The 23,595-nt window shown below is 41.6% G+C and overlaps 1 protein-coding gene across 1 annotated transcript in view; it reads right to left on the bottom strand.

The window, feature by feature from the left end:
* The window catches only part of naf1 (nuclear assembly factor 1 homolog (S. cerevisiae)), a 244,372-nt gene that overhangs the window by 79,999 nt on the left and 140,778 nt on the right, over positions 1-23,595 (bottom strand). Inside the window, exon 6 of the mRNA XM_067968758.1 lies at positions 14,608-14,768. Within this exon, the coding sequence (XP_067824859.1) occupies positions 14,608-14,768 (161 nt within the window). The remainder of the gene's footprint in view (positions 1-14,607; positions 14,769-23,595) is intronic.

Below are 23,595 nucleotides of genomic sequence, written 5' to 3'. Positions count from 1 at the left end.
AGATGAGGGAAGCCCAGTAGACATTGTCTACTTAGACTTCCATAAAGCTTTCAACAAGGTACCGCACAAGAGGCTCCTCTACAAGATTGAAGCCTCCGGTATTAGTGATAACATATTGAGCTGGATTGAGAATGGGCTGGAAGGACGTAGGTAGAAAGTAGTTAGAGATGGATTTGAATCTGTTTGGAGACCAGTCACCAACAGTATCCCGCACGGATCGGTGTTGGGACCATTGCTGTTTACTATTTTTATTAATGATCTAGATGTAGGTGTTGGGGGTGCAATTTGCAAATTTGCAGATGATATCAAGATCTGTGCGAGTGTCAGGACTGTAGACGACGCTTGATTGCTTCACATGGATCTTGATGTGTTGGGGGACTGGGCTCGAGGCTGGCAAATGATGTTTAATTTGGAGAAGCACAGTGTTATGCACATGGATAGGACAAATGCTCAACATACATACACCCTTTCGGAGTAAAGCATTAAAGCAGGTGGAGAAAGAAAGAGATCTGGGTGTTCTAGTGCATAGATCTCGAAGGGTTCGTGCACAATGCCGTGAAGCAATAGCTAGAGCAAATAGGGTGTTGAGGTGCATTTATAGGACAATTGATTATAAGACAACGCATACTATTTTGTCCTTGGTCAGGCCTCATTTGCAACACTCTATCCAGTTTTGGTCTCCTCACATGGTGGGTGATATTGAGGCTTTGGAAAGGGTGCAGAGGAGGGCCACTAGACTAATTCCCAGCTTAAAGCATCATAGTGATCAAGATAGGCTAAAAGAGCTGGGCCTCTACACTTTAGAGAACCATTGACTTAGGGGTGATCTGATATAAATTTTATAAATCTTATAAATTTCAAAATAGCTCTTCTCTGGACTTGTGAGGGACATGAAGAAATTTAACGAAATAAGATTCCCTTTGCCCTGTAATGAATCATAGAGGAAAAAAAAGATTTGGGGTAATTTAGAAAAGATAGGCAAAATTGAAAAGGTGTGTGTGTGGGGGGGGGGGGGGGGGAGGGGCTGTAGCCCTGATAATAAAGGATGAGATAAAGACAGAACTGAGAAAGGATCTTAGCTCAGAAAATCAGGATGTAGAATCAGTATGGGTGGAGCTAAGAAAATACAAGGGACAGAAAACACTGGTGGGAGTAGTTTACAAGCCACCTAACAGTAGATATAGTGTTGGACAGAGGATAAATCAGGGAATTAGAGGGGCACACAGAACAAGGGTAATGCAATAATCATGGGGGACTTTAATCTTTATATAGATTGGGCAAGCCAAATTGGCAAAAGCAGTTTGGAGGGCAAGTTCATGGAATGCATCTGAGACAGTTTTCTAGGACAATATGTCAAGGAACCAACGAGGGTACAGGTTATTTTAAATCTAGTATTGTGTAATGAAACAAGATTAACTAGTAATCATATAATAAAGGATCCTCAGGGGAAGAGTGATCATAATATGATGGAATATCATATTGAGTTTGAGAGTGATATAGTTAAGTCCGAAAGTAGGGTCATAAATTTAAACAAGGCCAATTATATGGGACTGAGGGGCGAGTTGGTTAAGGTAGATTGGGAAATTAGATTTGAACATACGTTGGTAGATAAGCAATGGCAAAGATTTAAGGAAATAATTCAAAATTCCCAATGCATATACATACCCTGGAGGAATAAAACCTCCACAAGAAAAGTGATCCAACTGTGCCTAACTTTAGTATAGTATTAGCTAAAAGAGGCTTACAATGTTGCCAAGTTGAGCAAACTAGGCAGAAGGCAAGCGAGTCGCCGGACAGATTGTGGCCGGTATACGTGAAAGCGACTGGAGGAAATCTAGTATGTGCGCAGTTAATAAGGGCTCCCAGGAATCATTGGCTGAGGACCGTAGTGTCCAACAGTTTTCCACGGATCAGGGCAAAAGTCATGGTTTGATCCTGAGGAAGATGATAATAAAGAGGCAGGCGTGCTAAGAGTTTACTTTAGCTTTTAAGTCAGACAAAGGAGAAGAGAATAAACAAAAAGGGAAGGTGCATGGTCCCATTTAAATTGACAAGTTTTACAGGTAATAAACAGGCTTGGACGGTATCGATACCCTTGACTATAGAATTAGGACCTGTTCTCACCAAATGGGAATGTGTGCTTATGAAGTGGGAACAACCCAGCTCGGGAGTTCTTGGAGCCAATTACATGTTGGCCCACCACATGATTGTAGATATGAAAAATAATTGCCTATGGGAGGCAGTTAATTCGGACAAGCTCGAGGAGATTTTAGTCATTCCCAAAGATGAAAAGGTTAAAGGCAATGCCTGCACGATGAAACCGAAGGGGAGTTATGACTTGGAACAATTGGTCGATAGCATCCCGGTGAGGTACCGAACAAATGTACGGGATAACCTCACCGTGTTCGCTACTCACGGACATGATTGTGGAAGGGTGACAGGGGTAGAGGAGAGGGTAGATGGGGATCCAAATGTATACAAAATATTAAAGGAGGGTCTGTAAGACTACAAAAATGGAAAATACTGTAAAAACACTGTAAAACTGCAAGACATGAAACAGGCTGCAAGATATTAAACAGTTAAACCCAGGTGCCAGTCCAAGAGACTCCAGCCCATGAGCAATTTAAGAGACTCATTTACATCAAACAACAATCCCCTGGTGAAGGCACATTAACATCCAGACAATGTATAATCAAATTGAGCCTCTGAGCCATGCTCAGTCTCGGACAAGAACGGAAGGCCTTTCACACCAAAACAATGCTGTGGGCCAAGGGCCATCACAGTGAGGAATATTGCATTGTCCTGATGCTGTGCAGATAGCGGGGGAGGAGATAAGGAGCTGTCTCTGGGCCTCACAGCTCTGCACAACTAAGGAGTTTTGAATCACCGAGCTGCCCAGATGAAGAGGTGTGAACGTCAAGCAATCCAACAGATTTATAGCTGAAACCACAGATGAGGCCCAGGTGGGGGTTTGCATGACTGGAACACTTTAAGAAGGTACAACAGCAGCACGTGGAGGTTGCAGTCAGGTGAAGACAGATGGAGACCAGTCACCTCCAGATGCAGGCCTACAATCAACATCGGTAATGACCAGCCACATGGGTGATTGTAAGTTCCAGGTAAACCACTAAGGGGTTCGCACTGCAGAGGTTGCGGTCAAGGGAAGGACGGAAACCGGTCATTTTCAGGTCCAGGCCTACGATCAGCATCGGTAACAACTAGCCGCATGGATGATTGTAAGTTTCAGTCAAATTATGATGTGGAGATGCCGGTGATGGACTGTCAAATTATAGAAGGGTTTGTACTGGGACATGCATTTGGACAGTCTCAATTCATGCTATATTTTGGTAGAGAGGTTGCCTGTATGTTTGTTGTTTCACTATCTTGGTGATAAAGCTGCCTTCATTTATAATGTATAATATAATACACACTTCACCTGACGAAGGAAAAAGCCTCCGAAAGCTTGTGATTTTCAAATAAAACTGTTGGACTATAACCTGGTGTTGTAAGATTCCTTACATTCATTATTTGAGGGGTTGCGAATGGAACTGAACACTGTGCAATTATCAGCGAACATCCCCATTTCTGACCTTATGATGGAGGGAAGGTCATTGATGAAGCAGCTGAAGATGGTTGGGCCTAGGACACTGCCCTGAGGAACTCCTGCAGCAATGTCCTGGGGCTGAGATGATTGGCCTCCAACAACCACTACCATTTTCCTTTGTGCTAGGTATGACTCCAGCCACTGGAGAGTTTTCCCCGATTCCCATTGACTTCAATTTTACTCAGGCTCCTTGGTGCCACACTCGGTCAAATCTGCCTTGATGTCAAGGGCAGTCACTCTCACCTCACCTCTGGAATTCAGCTCTTTCGTCCATGTTTGGACCAAGGCATGAGGTCTGGAGCCGAGTGGTCCTGGCGGAACCCAAACTGAGCATCGGTGAGCAGGTTATTGGTGAGTAAGTGCCGTTTGATAGCACTGTCGACGACACCTTCCATCACTTTGCTGATTATTGAGAGTAGACTGATGGGGCGGTAGTTGGCCGGATTGGATTTGTCCTGCTTTTTGTGGACAGTACATACCTGGGCAATTTTCCACATTGTCGGGTAGATGCCAGTGTTGTAGCTGTACTGGAACAGCTTGGCTAGAGGTGCAGCTAGTTCTGGAGCAGAAGTCTTCAGCACTACAGCTGGGATGTAGTCAGGGCCCATAGCCTTTGCTGTATCCAGTGCACTCACCCGTTTCTTGATATCACGTGGAGTGAATAGAATTGGCTGAAGACTGGCTTCTGTGATGGTGGGGATATCGGGAGGAGGCCGAGATGGATCATCCACTCAGCACTTTTGGCTGAAGATGGTTGCAAACGCTTCAGCCTTGTCTTTTGCACTCACGTGCCGGACTCCGCCATCATTGAGGATGGGGATTTTCATGGAGCCTCCTCCTCCCGTTAGTTAATTGTCCACCACCATTCACGACTGGATGTGGCAGGACTGCAGAGCTTTGATCTCATCCGTTGGTTGTGGAATCGCTTAGCTCTGTCTATAACATGTTGCTTCCGCTGTTTAGCATGCATGTAGTCCTGAGTTGTAGCTTCACCAGATTGGCACCTCATTTTTTGGTACGCCTGGTGCTGCTCCTGGCATGCTCTTCTACACTCCTCATTGAACCAGGGTTGATCCCCTGGCTTGTTGGTAATGGTAGAGTGAGGAATATGCCAGGCCATGAGGTTACAGATTGTGCTGGAAGACAATTCTGCTGCTGCTGATGGCCCACAGTGCCTCATGGATGCCCAATTTTGAGCTGCTAGATCTGTTCTGAATCTATCCCATTTAGCACGGTGGTAGTGCCACACAACACGTTGGATGGTGTCCTCAGTGCGAAGGCGGGACTTTGTCTCCACAAGGACTGTGTGGTGGTCTCTCCTACCAATACTGTCATGGACAGATGCATTTGCGACAGGTAGATTGGTGAGGACGAGGTCAAGTAAGTTTTTCCCTCGTGTTGGTTTGCTCACCACCTGCCGCAGGCCCAGTCTGGCAGCTATGTCCTTCAGGACTCGGCCAGCTCGGGCAGTAATGGTACTACCGAGCCACTCTTGGTGATGGACATTTATGTTCCCCCACCCAGAGTACATTTTGTGCCCTTGCTACCCTCAGTGCTTCCTCCAAGTGGTGCTCAACATGGAGGAGGACTGATTCATCAGCTGAGGGAGGACGGTAGGTGGTAATCAGCAGGAGGTTCCCTTGCCCATGTTTGACCTGATGCCATGAGATTTCATGGGGTGCAGAGTCAATGTTGAGGACTCCCAGGGCCACTCCCTCCTGACTGGATATCACTGTACCGCCAGTCCTGCCGGTGGGACAGGACATACCCAGGGATGGTGATGGAAGTTAATGAGGAATAAGGAAATGACAGAGAAGTTAAACATATTTTATATCTGTCTTCACAGTTGAAGACACAAAAAAATACCAGAAATACCAGAATCAAGGGTCTAATAAGAGGGAGGAACTTAAAGTAATTAAGATTAGTAAAGAAAAAGTTTTAGAAAAATTAATGGGACTAAAAGCGACAAATCCCCTGGAGCTGATCGCCTACATCCTTGGGATTTAAAGAGAGGTGGCTGCAGAGTTAGTGGATGCATTGGTTTTAATCTTCCAAAATATCTTAGATTCTAGTACAGTCCCCATGGATTGAAAGGTAGCAAATGTAACCCCGCTATTCAAGAAAGAGAGAGAGAGATTAAAAAACAGGGAACTAGAGGCCAGTTAGCCATCAGTAGAAGGGAAAATGCTAGAATTTATTATTAAGGACATAGTATCAGGGCACTTCGAAAATCATAACATGATTAGGCAGAGTCAACATGGTTTTATGACAGGGAAATCATGTTTGACAAATTTATTAGAGTTTCTTGAGGGTGCAATTAGCAGGGCGATCCAGTGGATGTAGTATATTTGTATTTTCAAAAGGCATTCAATAAGGTGCCACGTAAGAGGTTGTTACACAAGATTAGGACTCATGGGATTGGGGGTAATGTATTAGCTTGGATTGACGATTGGTTAACGGACAAAAAGCAGAGAGTAGGAATAAACGGGACATTTTCGGGTTGACAGGTTGTAACTTGTGGGATGCCGCAGAGATCGGTACTTGGGCCTCAGCTATTTACAATCTATATTAATGACTTAGATGAGGGGACAGAGTATAACGTATCCAAGTTTGCTGATAATACAAAGCTAGGTGGAAAAGTAAGCTGTGAGGTCGTCGCAAAGAGGCTGCCAAGGGATATCGATACATTAAGTGAGTGGGTAAGAAGGTGGCAGATGGAGTATAAAGTGGGGAAATGTTAGGTCATTCACTTTGGTAGGAAAAATAGAAAAACGGAATATTTTTTAAATGGTGAGAAATTATTAAATGTTGGAGTTCAGAGGGATTTGGGTGTCCTTGTATACGAAGCACAGAAAATTAACATGCAGGTACAGCAAGCAATTAGGAAGGCAAATGGTATATTGGCCTTTGTTGCAAGGAGGTTGGAGTACAAGAGTAAGGAAGTCTTGCTACAATTGTACAGGGCTTTGGTGAGACCACACCTGGTGTGCAGTTTTGTTCTCCTTACCTAAGGAAGGATATACTTGCCTTAGAGGCAGTGCAACAAAGGTTGACTAGATTGATTCCTGGGATGAAAGGATTGTCCTATGAGGAAAGGTTGAGTAGAATGGGCCTATACTCTCTGGAATTTAGAAGAATGAGAGGTGATCTCATAAGATTCTAAGAGGGCTTGAGGTGGTAGATGCTGAGAGGATGTTTCCCCTGGCTGGAGAGCCTAGAACAAGGGGAACACAGTCTCAGGACAAGGTGTCAGCCATTTAGGACTAAGATGAGGAGAAATTCCTTCACTCAGAGGGTTGTGAATCTTTGGAATTCTCTACTCCAGAGGGCTGTGGATGCTCAGTCGTTGAGTATACTCAAGACGGAGATGGATAAATTTTTGAACTCTAAGGGAATCAAGGGATTTGGGGATCAGGCGGGAAAATGGGGTTGAGGGCGAAGATCAGCCATGATCTTATTGAATGGCGGAGCAGGCTTAAGAGCGTATGGCCTACTCCTGCTCCTATTTCTTATGTACTTTTGTTCTTAATTCAACCACTACAGTGGGAAAACGTGCAAAAGGAATGTGCTATCTGAAGATAGTTGATAAATATAGAGTAGATAAATTAGCAAAAGAATGAAAAGGTTTGGATGATGAGGGATGGAAGTTGTTGATAGCAAGAACAAAATGGGAGAGAGTGAGCAGAGCCCTGGGGAACCCCGAGTGGATGGAGAAAATCAGGACAAACCATCAACTACAACACAAATCGAACCCTTTGAGAGGAATCCTGGGAAATGTGCTTGAATGCTAGGAAATTGCTATGATACAAAGAACAAATCCATGGAACAGGAAACGGTCACTGGGGTTATTAACTGCACAATAAAACTGACAGCATTTCAGGCAGTAGGCTAAATTCAAATTAATACCTCATCTATTTTTCTATCAGCAAAAGAAAAGCAATAAATGATCACATTCTCCCCAAAGATTTAATGGATTTCTATCACAAGATAGACATTTCTATTGTGAAGGGAAATTGCTTTTAAGAAAGGCTTGGCCATCAAACTAAAATCTACTTAAAAGCCGCTATGTGCAATCTGATAAAGGCCAAGACTTAACAGCAGCTCTGAGAAAATTTACACTGGTCAAGCACACAATTCTAATTTTCCTCCATTGATGAAAGTATGATAATAGATAACAATATATTTATTCAACTGAGACCTATCTTTGAGGATTACACAAACTTTTAAAATATGCAAAAAGATTGTGCTTAATTTTTCCCATCTCTCAACCATTGATTTGCTAATTAAAAGTTTGATGTTAAAAGCATAAAAATGTATGGCACAAAAAGAAAAATTCTATTTAATCTGCAGGGGGTATTTTATCAGAAAGCGAGAAAGAAATAGATCGAAGTTGGAATATGACTGACAGCTCCATTCAATGCAAATCTGACAGCTCCACAGACAAGTTCAGTCCCAAATGTCCTTGGAACTAATACCTTGCCTGACAGATTATAATCAAACATTTATCACCTCTCATGTAAAGAAATTATTTCTAATATCTCTTTCAAACTTATTTTTCACTAACTTAAATTTATTTCCTTTAGTCCTACAACAATAACAATTTGCATTTATATAGCACCTTTAACATTGAAAAACATCCAAAGTGCTTCACAGGGGTGTAATCAGAAAAAAGTGGATGCCGAGTCAAAAACAGAGATATTACGAGGGCTTGGTCAAAGGTGCATTTTAAGGAGGACCTTAAAGGAAGAGATGGAGGTAGAGAGGCAGAGGGTTTAGGGACAGAATTCCAGTGTGGGGTCCAGATGTCTGAAGGGATGGCTGTCAGTAGCAGGAAAGGGAGATGGGATGCACAAAATGTCAGGGTCAGAGAAACGGAGAGTCCAGCAAGGGGGGTGGGGTGGGACGGTGGTGATCAGTGCAGGGATGATTACACAGATAGTGAGGGGTAAGACTGTGAAGAGATTTAAACATGAGGATGAACGTTTTAAATTGGAGGTATTGGGGGACGTGGAGCAAATGCAGGTCAGCAAGGACAGAAGTGATAGATGAATGGGACCTGGTGTGGGATAGGATACGGGCGATAAAGTTTTTGTTGAACTCAAATTTACAGAGACTGAAGGATGGGAGGCCAGCCAGGAGAGATTGGAATAATCGAGTCTGGAGGTGACAAAAGCATGGATGAACATTTCTGCAGCAGATGGGCTGAGGCAGGGGCAGAGACGTGTGATGTTAGTGGTGGAAAATATGCAGTCTTTGTGATGCAGAGGACATGGGGTCAAAAGCTCAGCTCAGGGTCAAAGAGGGCATTGAGATTGCAAACAGTCTTGAGTTTTAGGCTGAGTCAGTGGTCGGGGAGGAAGACAGAATCGATGGCAAGGGTACAAAGTTTGTGGTAGGAACCGAAGATGATGGTTTCAAGTCTTCCCAACGTTTAACTAGAGGAGATTGCGACTCATTCACACCTGGATCTCAGACAAGATGTCTGACAGCATCCAGGCAGTGAAGGGGTTGAGAGAGGAGGGTCTGGGTGTCGCCAGTGCACATGTGGAAGCTGATCCCATGTCTTATGATGTCAAGTGGCAGCATGCAGATGAGAAATAGAAGGGGGGCAAGGATAGTTCCTTGGGGACTGCAGAGGTAACAGTACAGAGGCAGGAAGAAAAGCCATTGCTGGAGATGCTCTGGCTATAATTGGATAGGTAAGAGTTTAATCAAATGACAGTAATCTCACTGAACTGGACAATGGAGGAGAGGTATTGGAAAAGGATAGTGTGGTTAACTATGTTAAAGGCTGCAGTGGTGTCAAAGAGGACAAGAAGGAAAAGTACACCACAGTCAAGAGGTTGTCATTTGTGACTTTGGTTAGGGCCACTTCAGTGCTGTGGTAGGGATGGAAACCTGATTGAAGAGATTCAAACATGGAGTTACGGGAAAGGTGGGCACAGATTTGGATGTGATAATATTACCAAGGACTTGAGAGGAAAGGAAGGTTGGAAATGGGACGGTAGTTTGCAAGGACGGAGTGGTCAAGGGTGGATTATTTTGAAGACAGGGTAATGACGGCAGTTTTGAAAGGGAGGGGACAGTACCCGAGGAGAGAGAACCATTTAAAATGTCAGCAAGTATTGAGGCCAAATCAGAAACTTGGATGATCAACAGTTTATTGGGAATGGTGTAATGGGAGTAGGAGATGTGTTTCATGAGCAAGTTGAGCTCAGCGAGGGCATTAACGGGAGTTAGGAGAGAAACTAGAGAAAGAAACAGGTTCAGGCCTAAGGACATAGGGCAACCTGCGAGTCAGCGGCTTGGTAAGCAAGGAGGAGGGGGGAATCTGCAGAAGAAGCTGAATGGATGGTCTCAATCTTAAGAGACAAAGAAGCCTATGAGCTCCTCACACTTGTTGTTGGAGGTGAGGACGTAAGGGACAGGGGAGAGGGTTTTTTTGCATGGTGGGTAAGGGGGAAATATGAAATGGCCAATGATAAGAAGCTGATAGCTCAGAGCTTATCAGAATTACATCAGTCTAATCAGTGGACAAAGCAAAATACAATCTTGTTTTTCAGATCTTAACAGATTTCATCTCAACTTTGCAACCATACAAGATTTATGGCGCTAATTCAGCTTAGAAAAACTGTAAAACAATAGACAATAAAGCAATGGACAATAAAGCCTAGATGGCACTTTACATATCTCAACCGTCTCATGTTTTGGGTACATTATATTCAATTTGCAAAGTACAGAACAGAAATCAACCATTCTCTTTCCACAAGCCTGTAAGACTGTACAACAAAGGCTGATTTTCTGAAATGGGTGTGGTTCAGTTCCAAACGGTTAGATGCAAGTTTCAGACAGATTCAAATGGAAGTGTGCTATTAACATAATTTTCCAAGATCAATTCAGTAGTGTAGCTCTAGCTGTAGATTACACAGAATTACATACATAGAATTTACAGCACAGAAACAGGCCATTCGGCCCATCTGGTCTGTACCAGTGTTTATGCTCCACATGAGCCTCCACCCAACCTACTTCATCTAACTCTATCAGCATATCCTTCTTTTCCTTTCTCCCTCATGTACTTATCTAGCTTCCCCTTAAATGCATCTATGCTATTCACCTCAACTACTCCTGGTTCCACCCTCTGGGTAAAGATGTTTGTCATGAATTCCTTATTGGATTTATTAATGACTATATTATATTTATGGCCCCCAGTTTTGGACTCCCTCACAAGTGGAAACATCTTCTCAATGTCTACCCTTATCAAACCCCTTCATAATTTTAAAGACCTCTTTTAGGTTACCCCTCAGCTTTCTGTTTTCTAGAGAAAAGAGCCCCAGCCTGTTCAGTCTTTCCTGATAGTTATAATCTCACAGTTCTGGTATTATTCTTGTAAATCTTTTTTGCACCTTTTCCAGTACCTCTATATCCTTTTTGTAATACAGAGGCCAGAAATGTGCACAGTGTTTACCCATCAATCAGCGATGATGGTGTTTGCGAGATGTCCCCATACTGCCTTACAGTTGACAGGCCCTCCTCCATATCTGTTAGTTGTAATGGTGCAATGTAATTGACAAACTGTTCTTGTTCACGCACAAACTAATTTCACACTCTTTCATCTGCATGGATCAGCAAGAGAAAACTTAACGTAACACGTAAGTTAAAAGGATGGAGACCAGCAGCTTCCTCGCAATTCTTGTGCACAGATTTGTATGGTTGGAGGGAGCACACTAACATGGGAATGGAAATGGTATGTAAATGATAATTAGAGATGGGGAAAAATAAAGGGACAAAATTCTGAAAACCTTTGGAAAAATTCAAAGGACATTTTAATGCATTTGCAGCCTTTGCCAAGGCTGAAGAGCAAATGGATTATAAAGTGAAAAAGGGTAAAAGAAATCCAAGGTGCACACAGGAGTCTGTAGGCAAGTTATCATTCGGTCAGCATCTAAGTTTCTGTTTGACGACAGCTGAAGTGGAGGTAGAGATGGTTGCAAGAAGGTTGGCCACTCCATCCCCATAGATCGGCACTGAGAAATGCCTGTAAAGAAATGGAGGCTGGTGCGAAGCGGAAGCTGACTAGTACTGACACTGGCTGCACCTGACTTATGTTACATGATAGCTGCAGGTATCTTAGAAGCAGGTGACATAGCTGTTCATTGCCAGGTAGATGCAGATATGGTTGTAGGTCTAAGGTCCCTGCATCCACCATCACATTATCCACCCCCTTTTCTTTTAATATATAAAAATACTTTGAGGACATAAACTGTTTAAAATAGTTTTGATTTGTCCACTGGAAACAAAATAAACATTTATCCTCGGCTGGAATGCAGCCAGCCACAGAAAACGGTGAAGGAACAACATTTGGATATGCTAAAACCTTGAATTTGCAGAGACGTTATGGAAGATACATCACAGGGAATTATATAGAACGTGCAGCACAGAAACAGGCCATTTAGCCCAACTAGTTCATGCTGGGAAGCTCTCCTGTGGGTCAAAACAGGCTATTTGCTTTATCTGAGAATAATCAATAAGAGTAAGGATAAAAGTAGAGTTAAAAGTACTTGGAACAATATGTGAATAGATTTATATCTATCGCCTGTCATGAGATCCAGGAAACCACCATCTTAATTTGATAGCTGTAATCATTTGTGGATCATATCCAAATTTCAAGCACTCTTTGGTCTTGACATCAAAGGGGCAGCAAAATTATAACCCCGAAGGGAAACCTTGTTTGTCAGTTCCTCCTGTTCTACTGTACTACAGCTTGAGTAGAAGGAGCTTGTGAAGGCTCCATGAGGTAGTCTCAATATTATTAGGACAGTTAGTAAAACATTGCACCTTTTATTATTTTGTGAACTGAGGGGCTGTAAATCAAGTGTTGCAACCAGGTGGAATCTGCTTTATTGATCTTTTTGCTACTGCTCAACTTTTACTGTTAATAAATCTAATTTGGAGATTATAGCCTAAGCAACATGGTCTGACAGAATAATTACTCTTCAGTTATCTGAAGATTAATAGGATATGAAAAGAAGCACGAGATTTCTAGAGAGCATATTACAGCATCACGAGGTCCGTTTTACCCTGTGTAATGTTACATTACCAGATGTTGTGAACGTAAGGTCCCACTTCAGTTGAAAGGGAATCATGGCTTGTTTACAGGGGTCATCTTTCGTCCTGAGCACAAGAGAAATACCTGGCACTGCCTGAAAAGTCCAGACAAAGTCTTCTGTGCTTCCTCAACCTCAGAATACAAGCTACATGACCAGGTGATCAAAATTAGGGAGACTGATGGTATTTAAAAAAAATCTTGACCAATTAAGCAGAGAGAGTAAGGACTAACAGATGATAAAAGTTAATGTACACAAACAGAAAATACACAACGAAGGTCACTGAGGCTTTGAAGAGTGTACAGAGAAGATAGAAACACAAATTATGGGGAGAGGTTAAGGAGCCAAACTAAACCAGGAGAAAATAATAGGCTAATTTCAGCAAGGCTATGCTTCTAACACAGACAGGAGTATGGGCTCAAATGACCAAAGTGTTTCCTCACCTGATTCTTTTAAGTTCTTAAAGAGCAACTCATACTGCACCATTTTAACATTTCTAGTTCCCAAACCACCCATCCACTTCGCAGCCTTCAGCGACACTTGTCAATTTGTATTAACTTATACCCATCTTTGTCCAAAGGGCTGGTGCCCACTAAAATCAGTTTATAATCCCTAACCACATTTCACATAGTTCCCTCATGACCGGCAGAGAGGATTCAGTCCTAGTCTAAGCTGTATTTAAACCCAGGTCCTAAAAATGAAAGGACAATGTTCCAACTAATTGTGCCACCTAGTTTCTCCTTGAAATCCATTTTTAATACCAATGACAAAGGAAGACATTTATTTTTAATCCAAGAGACTCATGGCTAGGCCATCTTTTTAACTTGTCTAGTTTTCATGATCTCAAAATTAGCTTCATAAGTACTTGGAAGATTCCAGTGAGTTAAAACTAGTAAAGAGCAATTAATCCCAGATAAACCAAACTACAGACCCCTGTTCCATGTCTCTGTTAACCATCTGATCATGTCTCATTTCATGCTTTATTCCCCTGACTGATCTTCTATCTATATGCATCTTTGGTAACATTTTAATGCTAAGTCTTTGACACAGACATGTTAGGAACCCTTCTTCTATCCATCCTTGCTTACACGTGATTTATGCAGGTGTACAAATGTTGGATGGTAATAACTAAAAACAAAACAGCTATTCCTAATCTAACAAGGTTCTGACATATTCACTGACACTGCTCAGGCCCCAACGGATTCCTTCAATCTCAAAACTCATCAACAACTTTGCATTTGCCCAGATACCTAAAATTCACATATGCTACATAAAATCTACCTTCCTACATATATTATTAATCTTGAAATCTGCCCAGAAAGATGGAATCCACTATTGAAAATATAATCTTTCTTGTGACAGATAATGCTGAATCAGGGGTCAAAGAACTTCAACATTTTGTAGAAGTCAGCTTTAAAATCATAGGAAACTTTCAGGATCGGAAAGGGAAAGCCTTCTGCAGGTTTCCTACTGAGCTTACACAAATCATGCATCGTAACACCATACCTTATTTTTTAAAGTGTTACAAAGAAAAATTTACAAAACTGGTTTTGGGTTAAAGCACTGGGCGATTACCTACTTGCATATGAATTAAATAGTCATGGATTTTTTTTAAATCTAAAAAACAAATTCATTTTTTTCAAAACACACTCAGTAGGTATTGAAGAGACAAACCAATAAGCCAAAGTCATTGAATATCCTGCCTCAGTCTTTAATCATTACTGCTGCACAAAGTCACCAAGCATCCACTGAAAATGAAAATAAAACATGAATTGAAAAATAGCCTTGTTTGGCTATGCTACAACATGAAGACACTGCTGGAATAATAAAAATTCTTTTCTTTTCTGAAGAATTTTTATATTGTGAAATGGAGTGCAAAATGTGTGAAAATTAACTTACTGCTTCAGTTGCTCTGTAAAGATGTACTGGGTGAAATCCTTCACTGCAGGGGCAAAGTATAACACCTCCTTCATCTCGATTCCCTTTGTGACAATATCTTCAACAGAATTGAAACGTATAACGTAGAATGGATGAGAAACTGGACCAAACACTTCAAATACCTGTTAATTAAAAGGAGGCAGCAATCAAAACAAGTTTGATAAATCCTTTACAAATATAATCATAGGAGAAAACCAAGTACAAAAAGGGTTTAGTTGAGTTCTGTGGAGTTTTTTTTTTGGAAAATTTTGTGGTGATTTTTTGGATATGTAGAAATATTTGGTGAAAATTCTCTCACATCTAAATATTTTCTCACCAAGAAAAACACTACTCTACATCACGTCAATTAACAAAAACATTAAAACATTCATGGCCTCTTTTCTGAGATACAATGTATTTTCTGGGCCTCAATGAATGTTCATTCATTGAAATTGAATTGAGACTTAAATCCTCTAAACAAACTACTGGAGGTACCAGCCTTTCCCACAAGGAAGGGTACTTACCTCCCTTCCTTCAGGAGACAATTATTTCTGGCAGACAATTGACAAACTAACAAAGGGTGGGGGGTGGCACTCAGGCAGAAATAATAATAAAAATGAAAATAGCCTAAAGATTAAAAAAAGGGATGAGTGCAAAGTCCAGATCATAAATAGTACTGAAGGTAATATAAGTACTTCAGGTTCAGAAAAAAAGTTATTTTATTATTATTTCCTGATAAAAATATGACAGAAGTGACGAAAATCAAGAAGGGTGACATATTAAAACAGCATCAGGGCAAAAGGGCAGGGTAGGGTCTGTTGCCCAAATAAGAGTTCTATACACAAACGCATGTAGCATAAGGAATAAAACAAGTGAATTAGAAGCACAAATCTAGCTGAAAGGGTATGATGTAGCAGCCAACACTAAACCTGGCTAAAAAGCTGGGCATGACTGGGAGATAAATATTCCAGGTTATAAGGACTTAGAAAGGACAGGGAGGAATAGCCATATTGATAAACTACTCTATTACATAATTAGAAAGAGGAGATATCAGTAAGGGTGAACAGGCAGTAGAAACTCTCTGAGGAGAACTGAAGAATAGAATGATGCAAGACTTTGGTGGGAGTTGTCTACAGATCTCCTGCTGGCAGTGATGAAGTATGGGGGACGCATAAATACAGAGATCAGAGAAGCTTTTTTCAAAATCAGTGTGGTTATAATGGGAAACTTTAATTTTCATATAGACTGGGAGAAGCAGAACAGCTCAAATGCGAAAGGCAGTAAATTTCTTGAGTGTGTACGAGACAGTTTTCTGGAAGAGCATGTTCAAGAGGACAAGTCGTACTAGATGTAGTGATGAACAATGAGCCAGAATTAGTCAATAATCTAATGGTAAGGGAACACCTAACAGTGACCATAACATGATTGAATTCAATATTAGGTTTGAGAGGGAGAAGGGTGAGTCACAAACCACGATTTTAAATTTAGGTAATGCTGACTTTGAAGGGATGAGGCAAAAGTTGATCATAGTAAACTGGGCGGATCCGTTGAAATATAAAACTACAGATGAACAGTGGAGGTCTTCAAAGAAGTATCTGCTACAATACAAGACCTGTACATACCCCTAGAGGGCAAGAGCTCTTTAACTAAACAATTTAATTAAACAACCTTGGTCAACAAAAGAGGTGAGAGATAGTATAAAACAAAAAGGGCTTATACAAATGCAAAGAATAGTGGAGATCCCACGGACTGGGGGAGATATAAAGAACAACAAAGGGATACAAAGAAAGTAGACAGCTGCAAAAAGGAATACGAGAAAAAACGTGTGAGGGATATCAAGGAAGCACAAAGTTCTTACAAGTATATTAAGAGAAAGAGGGTGGCTAACGGTAATGTGGGCCCCTTAAAGACAGACGCAGATGATACTAATTGAAAATAAGGGAAATGGCGACTTGCTAAATAATTACTTTATATCAGTCTTCACAGTAGAGGAAGAGGTTAAACTATCAGAGATATGAGGAAAACTAAAAATAAATCAAGGGAGGAATATACTAGATTTAATAAATTTTAAAAATGGTAATGGAGAAAACAATGAGACTGAAGATTGAAAAAGCTCCAGGACCCGATGGTTTCCAACCCAGGGTGTTAAAAGAAGTAGGTGAAGAAATTGTAGATGCTTTAGTCATGATCTTCCAAAACTCTTGATTCAGGATTGGATTGGAAAATTGGCAATGTCACTCCATTATTTAAGAAGGGTGGGAAAGATAAACTAAAAAATTATCGACCTATTAGTCTAACGTCTGTTTTGGGGAAGTTATTAGAATCTATCATTAGGGACAGAGTAAGTGAGCACTGAACTGATCATAGAAAGCCAACAAGGATTTGTAACGGGTAGGTCATGTCTAACTAACCAAGTTGACTTTTTTGAGGCGGTCACTAGCATGGTAGATAAGGGAGTCACTACGGATGTTACTAATATGGACTTCCAGAAGGTTCCACATAAGAGACTGTTAGCAAAATGAAAGCGCATGGAATTGGCGGCGACCTTTTGACATGATCAGGGAATTGGTTAGGAGGGTAGGATACCAAGAGTAGGAATAATGGGCATGTACTCCAATTGGCAGGATGTGATTAATCGTGTCCTCCAGGGATTTGTACTAGGGTCTCAGATTTTCACTATATTTATCAATGACTTAGAAGAAGGAATAGAGAGCCGAATATCCAAGTATGCTGACGACACTAGTTAGGTGACACAGTAAGTACTGCATATGGGAGCAGAAAGTTGCAAAGGACATTAAGTGAGTGAGCAAAACTGTGGCAGATGGAGTTCAATGTGGGGAAGTGTGAGGTCATCCACTTTGGTTCTAAGAAAAGATTGATCAGAGTATTTTCTAAATGTTGAGAAGCTAGAAACCGTGTAGGAGCAGAGAGATTTAGGGGTTCCTGTACAGAAATTACTAAAAACTGTAGACAGGTACAAAAAATAATTAAAAAGGCTAACGGAATGTTAGCTACAGCTGTGCAGAGCTCTGGTTAGGCCGCATCTGAAATACTGCGTTCAGTTCTGGGCACCGCACCTCAGGAAGGACATACTGGCCTTGGAGGGGGTGCAGCGCAGATTCTCTAAAATGATACCGGGGCTAAAAGAGTTAAATTATGACAACAGGTTGCATAGACTCGGCTTGTATTCTCTTGAATATAGAAGATTAAGGGGTGATCTAATTGAGGTGTTTAAGATGATTAAAGGATTTAATAGGGTAGATAGAGAGAAACGATTTCTTCTTCTTCACACAAAGGTAAGTGGAAATCTGGAACTCTCCCTCCCAAAAAGCTGTTGAAATAAGTCAATAAAAAATTTCAAAACTAAGATTAATTTTTGTTAGGTAAGGGAATTAAGGGATATAGAACCAAGGCGGGTAAATGGAGTTAAGCTGGAGGTCAGCCATGATCTAACTGAATGGCAGAACAGGCTCGAGGGGCTGAATGGCCTGCTCCTGTTCCTGTTCCTATGTATTCGATTATAAAAATAAATATTCTTCCTGTCTGCTGCATTTGATTTGAATGCTTCCTGGCCCATATTCTCCATCCCATCTTTTTGGAATTGGATCAGAAGATTGTATACTTCATATGGAGTGGTAGGTATTCCAATGATTAGAATAATGTAGCCCAATCCAAAATGCCTGTATTATTTTTGGGTTGTGCTAGCTTCTAGACTGGACATGTGTAACGGATACACACCTTCCTTGGGTGGAGATGCAATAGGTTGCCTCATCCCCTGTTCCTATTTCATATTTTCCATTTTTGAGCGACTTACCAGTCCCCAATATGGTTGATGCTTCGGAGAAGTCATGCAGATCTGGTGAGATATGCTACATTTTTATATTCCACAAGACTAAGATCAATAGATTTTTGGACTCTAAGGGAATCAAGGGATATGAAGATCGGGTGGGAAAGTGGATTTGAGGTTGAAGATCAGTCATGATCTTATTGAATGGCAGAGCAGGCTCGAGGGGCCGTATGGCCTACTCCTGCTCCTATTTCTTATGTTCTTATGTTATGTTCACTAGGATGGTCATTCTGCCTTTTCCCTCTTTTGGATCAATCTGCAAATCCTGCTCAATATTATAGCATTTCTGCAGATGGTATGATTTTGCAGCACCCCGACTTGCCACTAGCGAATTGATCCAATCCTGCCTTTTCCTAAACTACAAGTATTCTCTCAAAGATAGCCTGGACATTTTTTCTTTAAAAGTTATCTCCAGGTCCAGCATTTCCCTCCCACATCAAAAGCCATACTTTGGGTTCTATGCTGGTGTTCCAGCAGGAATCCTTTTTTAGTTGATTCGGTTGAGGAAGCTGATTTGATTTCACAGCTCTGTTCTATATTAATTTCTATGGATGTAACAAGCTTGTCTCACTTATGCAGTCTGGTGCAGTCAATCTTAATTATGCAATTTCAGATGACGAATGGGAGGCTATTTAGTCTGCAGTTCATAGAACATCAACCAACAAGCTCATGCAGAAGAGAGCACTGAAAATTCTTCATTGTACTTACCCCATGTTCCACTTTAATCATCATAGTGGATTCACTTCACACTGACACTAAAATAGTTATTTAGAGGGTTCCGAAAGGAGCCCTGCAAACAAATGTATACAAAAAAATTGCAACAGGACAGCACATTGTGCAATGGTTAAGTACCTCTCGGTGAACCTACTTTTAAGAAAATACTGAACAGTAGTTGATATATTTCACAGAAAAGCAGTGCGTTCAGCTTAAAAAATAGCTTTTAGTTTGTGCCAGGATGGTTCAAGCTGGAAGAAAATTCCCCTGGGCTTAGCATAGAGAACTATTCTGAATCAATTCATGCACGAAGAGGTATCAAATGACACACCTGACAAATACACTCACTTTTCATTTAAATGTAAAACAGCAGGAGATTCACAACAATATTTTTGCAGTAGTCTAATGTACATTTCCTGCCTTGCAGCCTCAAACTGCCATAGAAAGAGGTAACAAATTTCATGGTACTCAGCAAAGAAAAATGCTATTCACCCAACTCAGAATATTCATTAAAGAATAATGCCAACGTGTCATATTCCATAGTGTGTAATGCAGAACTCTCATATTAGGAAAAAGGTGGTCAAGAGCAATGTTGGTCCCTTAAAAATTGATAGTGGTAATATTGTAAATGAATATAACGAAATGGCGGACATGTTAAATAATTACTTTACATTGGTATTTAGAGTAGAGGAAGAGGATAGCATGTCGGATACCCCAAGGAAACTAATTTTGAATCACAGGCAGGGACTCACCCTAATTAACATAAGCAAATTAACAATAATGAAGAAAATGATGGCACTAAACAATGACAAATCCCCAGGACCAGATGGTTTCCATCCCAGGGTTTAAAGGAAGTAGGTGAGAATATTGCAGATGCCCTAACTATAACCTGCCAAAGTTCTCTCGATTCAGGAACCGTTCCTTTAGATTGGAAAATTACCCATCACTCCGCTATTTAAGAAAGATGAGAGGGGGAAACCAGGGAATTGTAGACCAGTTAGCCTAACATCTGTTGTCAGGAAATTACTAGAGTCTATAATTAAAGGTAGAGTGACTGAACACCTTGAAAATTTTCAGCTAATCAGAGAGAGCCAGCATGGATTTGTAAAGGGTAGGTCATGCCTGACGAACCTGATTGAATGTTTTTTTGAAGAGGTGACTAAAGTAGTGGACATGGGAATGTCTATGGATGTTGTTTATATGGACTCCCAGAAGGCATTCGATAAAGTCTCTCATAGGAGACTGTTAGCTAAAGTTGAAGCTCATGGAATTGAGGACAAATTATTGACCTGGTTAGGAAACTGGCTGAGGGGCAGGAGACAGAGAGTAGGAATGATGGGCAGGTACTCAAATTGCCAGGATGTGACTAGTGGTGTCCCACAGGGGTGTGGTTTGGGGCCTCAACTATTCAGTGTATTTATTAACGACTTAGATGACGGGATAGAGAGTCACATATCCAAGTTTACTGATGACCCAAAGATAGGCAGCATTGTAAGCAGTGTAGATGGAAGCATAAAATTACTGCGAGATATTAATAGATTCAAGGTGTTCATGGGCAATACTATGACAAATGGATTTCGACGTAGCTAAGTGTGAGGTCATACATGTCGGACCGAAAAAGGAATAGATCAGAGTACTTTCTAAATGGTGAAAAGTTCAAAACAGTGGAGGTCCAAAGAGACTTAGGGGTCCATGTACGTAGATCATTAAAATGTTACGGATAGGCACAGAAAATAAATCAAAAAGGCTAATGGAGTGAAATTAGGAAACACTTCTACACGCACAGGGAACTCTCTTCCACAAACAGCAGTTGATGCTAGCTTAATTGTTCATTTTAAAATCTGATATTGATAGATTTTTGTTAACCAAAGGTATTAAGGGATATGGGGATACGGAGGATATATGGAGTTAGGAAACAGATCAGCCATAATCTCATTGAATGGCGGAACAGGCTTGAGGGGCTAAATGGCCTGTTCCTATACAAATGTACAAAAACACAGACAGACAGGAAAAGACCAGTTTATCCAAACAGTCGAAATGCAACTAAGTGTCATGGCCCCAATGATCTCTCCCACCAGCAGTTATGTAATCTCCTGGGAGAGGCAAAAATAAAGATAAAAAACCCTAGGGGGACATAAATCTGGGAAATTCCTCTCTGACCCCACTAAGGCAATCAGAACAAGTTCCAGAGATCACAGTGACCATGAGATACATACCCAACATCCCACCTACTTTTTGTACCCAGTGATATTAGTCGCAGCAAGGAATTTGTTCAGCTCCTTACTGAACTGTTGGAGTGAATCTGCACTCACCACAAGAGCCTGCAACTTGTTGCAAGCATCGATAAGCCCCTGCATAAAGAAAAAACCCCTGACATCCAACACAGTACTATGCTTACATAGCTGATACGTATAACTGCTCATTTCCCCTAACCTATCTAGTTCAAATAGTCTGTCCACATTTTAAATACTTCAATTAAATCACCCCAAAGAATATGCTTTTCTAGAGTAAAAAGACCCAGTTCTTTAAGCCTATCATGCTAAGGGCTTTTAAATTAGGAATCACTCTAGTGGCCCTCCTTTAAGCTTTCCAGAGAATTTGCATGGCCCAAAATTGGACATAGTATTCCAGATGAGGCATAACTAGGATTTTGTACAAGAACACCACAGTTCTTTTCGTTTTATACAGCATTGTCCACACTACACACCTTAATATTCTACCCAAAGTTACCCATTGTATTCAATGAATGAGGCCTCTCCTCCACACACTGTACTTCGCACTGAATGATGGATCTCAGCTGCCCACGGCATTCAGCAGTAAACCATCTTCATCATCCACCTACTGTATTCAGCATGAAATAATTCCCATTATCCACTGTATTCAGCACTAAATCATCCTTCTCACCTACCTACTGTATTTAGCAATAAATCGCACTTCTCACCCACTAAATCATCCCCATTACCCACTATATTCCGCACTAAATCATCCCCACCACCTACCCACAGTATTCAGCATTAATCATCCCCATTACTCACTGTATTCAACACTAAATCATCCCCTCCACCTACCCACAGTATTCAGTATTAATCATCTCATCACACACTGTATTCAGCACTAAATCATCCCCATTACTTATTGTATTCAACACTAAATCATTCCCACCACCCACCTATCATATTAAGTGCTAAAACATCCTTTTTAACCACACTGTATTCACTGTATTTAGCACAATATCACCCCCATTACCCACTGTATTCTGCACTTAATCATCTCCATCACCCACCCACTAAATTCAGCACTAAATCATCCCCAATACCCATTGCGTTCAGCATTAAATTGTCCTTCTCGCCCATCCTCTGTATTCAGCACTAAATTACCTTTCTCACCCACTCACGGTATTCAGCAACAAATCATCCCCATCACCACCCACTGTATTCAGCCCCACATCATCCCCATCACCCACTGTATTCAACACTAAATTAGCCTTTTCACGCACCCACTGCATTGAGCACTAAATCACCCCCATTACCCACTGTATTTTTTTTTATTCGTTCATGGAATGTGGGCGTCGCTGGCAAGGCCAGCATTTATTGCCCATTCCTAATTGCCCTTGAGAAGGTGGTGGTGAGTCGCCTTCTTGAACCCCTGCAGTCCGTGTGGTGAAAGTTCTCCCACAGTGCTGTTAGGTAGGGAGTTCCAGGATTTTGACCCAGCAACGATGAAGGAACAGCGATATATTTCCAAGTCGGGATGGTGTGTGACTTGGAGGGGAACGTGCAGGTGGTGTTGTACCCATGTGCCTACTGCCCTTGTCCTTCTAGGTGGTAGAGGTCACGGGTTTGGGAGGTGCTGTCGAAGAAGCCTTGGCGAGTTGCTGCAGTGCATCCTGTGGATGATACACACTGCAGCAATGGTGCGCCGATGTTGGAGGAGTGAATGTTTAAGGTGGTGGATGGGGTGCCAATCAAGCAGGCTGCTTTGTCCTGGATGGTGTCGAGCTTCTTGAGTGTTGTTGGAGCTGCACTCATCCAGGCAAGTGGAGAGTATTCCATCACACTTCTGACTTGTGCCTTGTAGATGGTGGAAAGGCTTTAGGGAGTCAGGAGGTCAGTCACTCGCTGCAGAATACCCAGCCTCTGACCTGCTCTTGTAGCCACAGTATTTGTGTGGCTGGTCCAGTTAAGTTTCTGGTCAATGGTGACCCCCAGGATGTTGATGGTGGGGGATTCGGTGACGGCAATGCCGTTGAATGTCAAGGGGAGGTAGTTAGATTCTCTCTCGTTGGAGATGGTCATTGCCTGGCACTTGTCTGGTGCGAATGTTACTTGCCACTTTTCAGCCCAAGCCAGGTCTTGCTGCATGCAGGCACGGACTGCTTCATTATCTTATATTCAGCATTAAATCATCCC

This window comes from Heptranchias perlo, chromosome 1 (genome assembly GCF_035084215.1).
Source record: "Heptranchias perlo isolate sHepPer1 chromosome 1, sHepPer1.hap1, whole genome shotgun sequence".
NCBI lineage: Eukaryota > Metazoa > Chordata > Chondrichthyes > Hexanchiformes > Hexanchidae > Heptranchias > Heptranchias perlo.
This window is presented reverse-complemented; position numbering and strand designations above follow the sequence as displayed.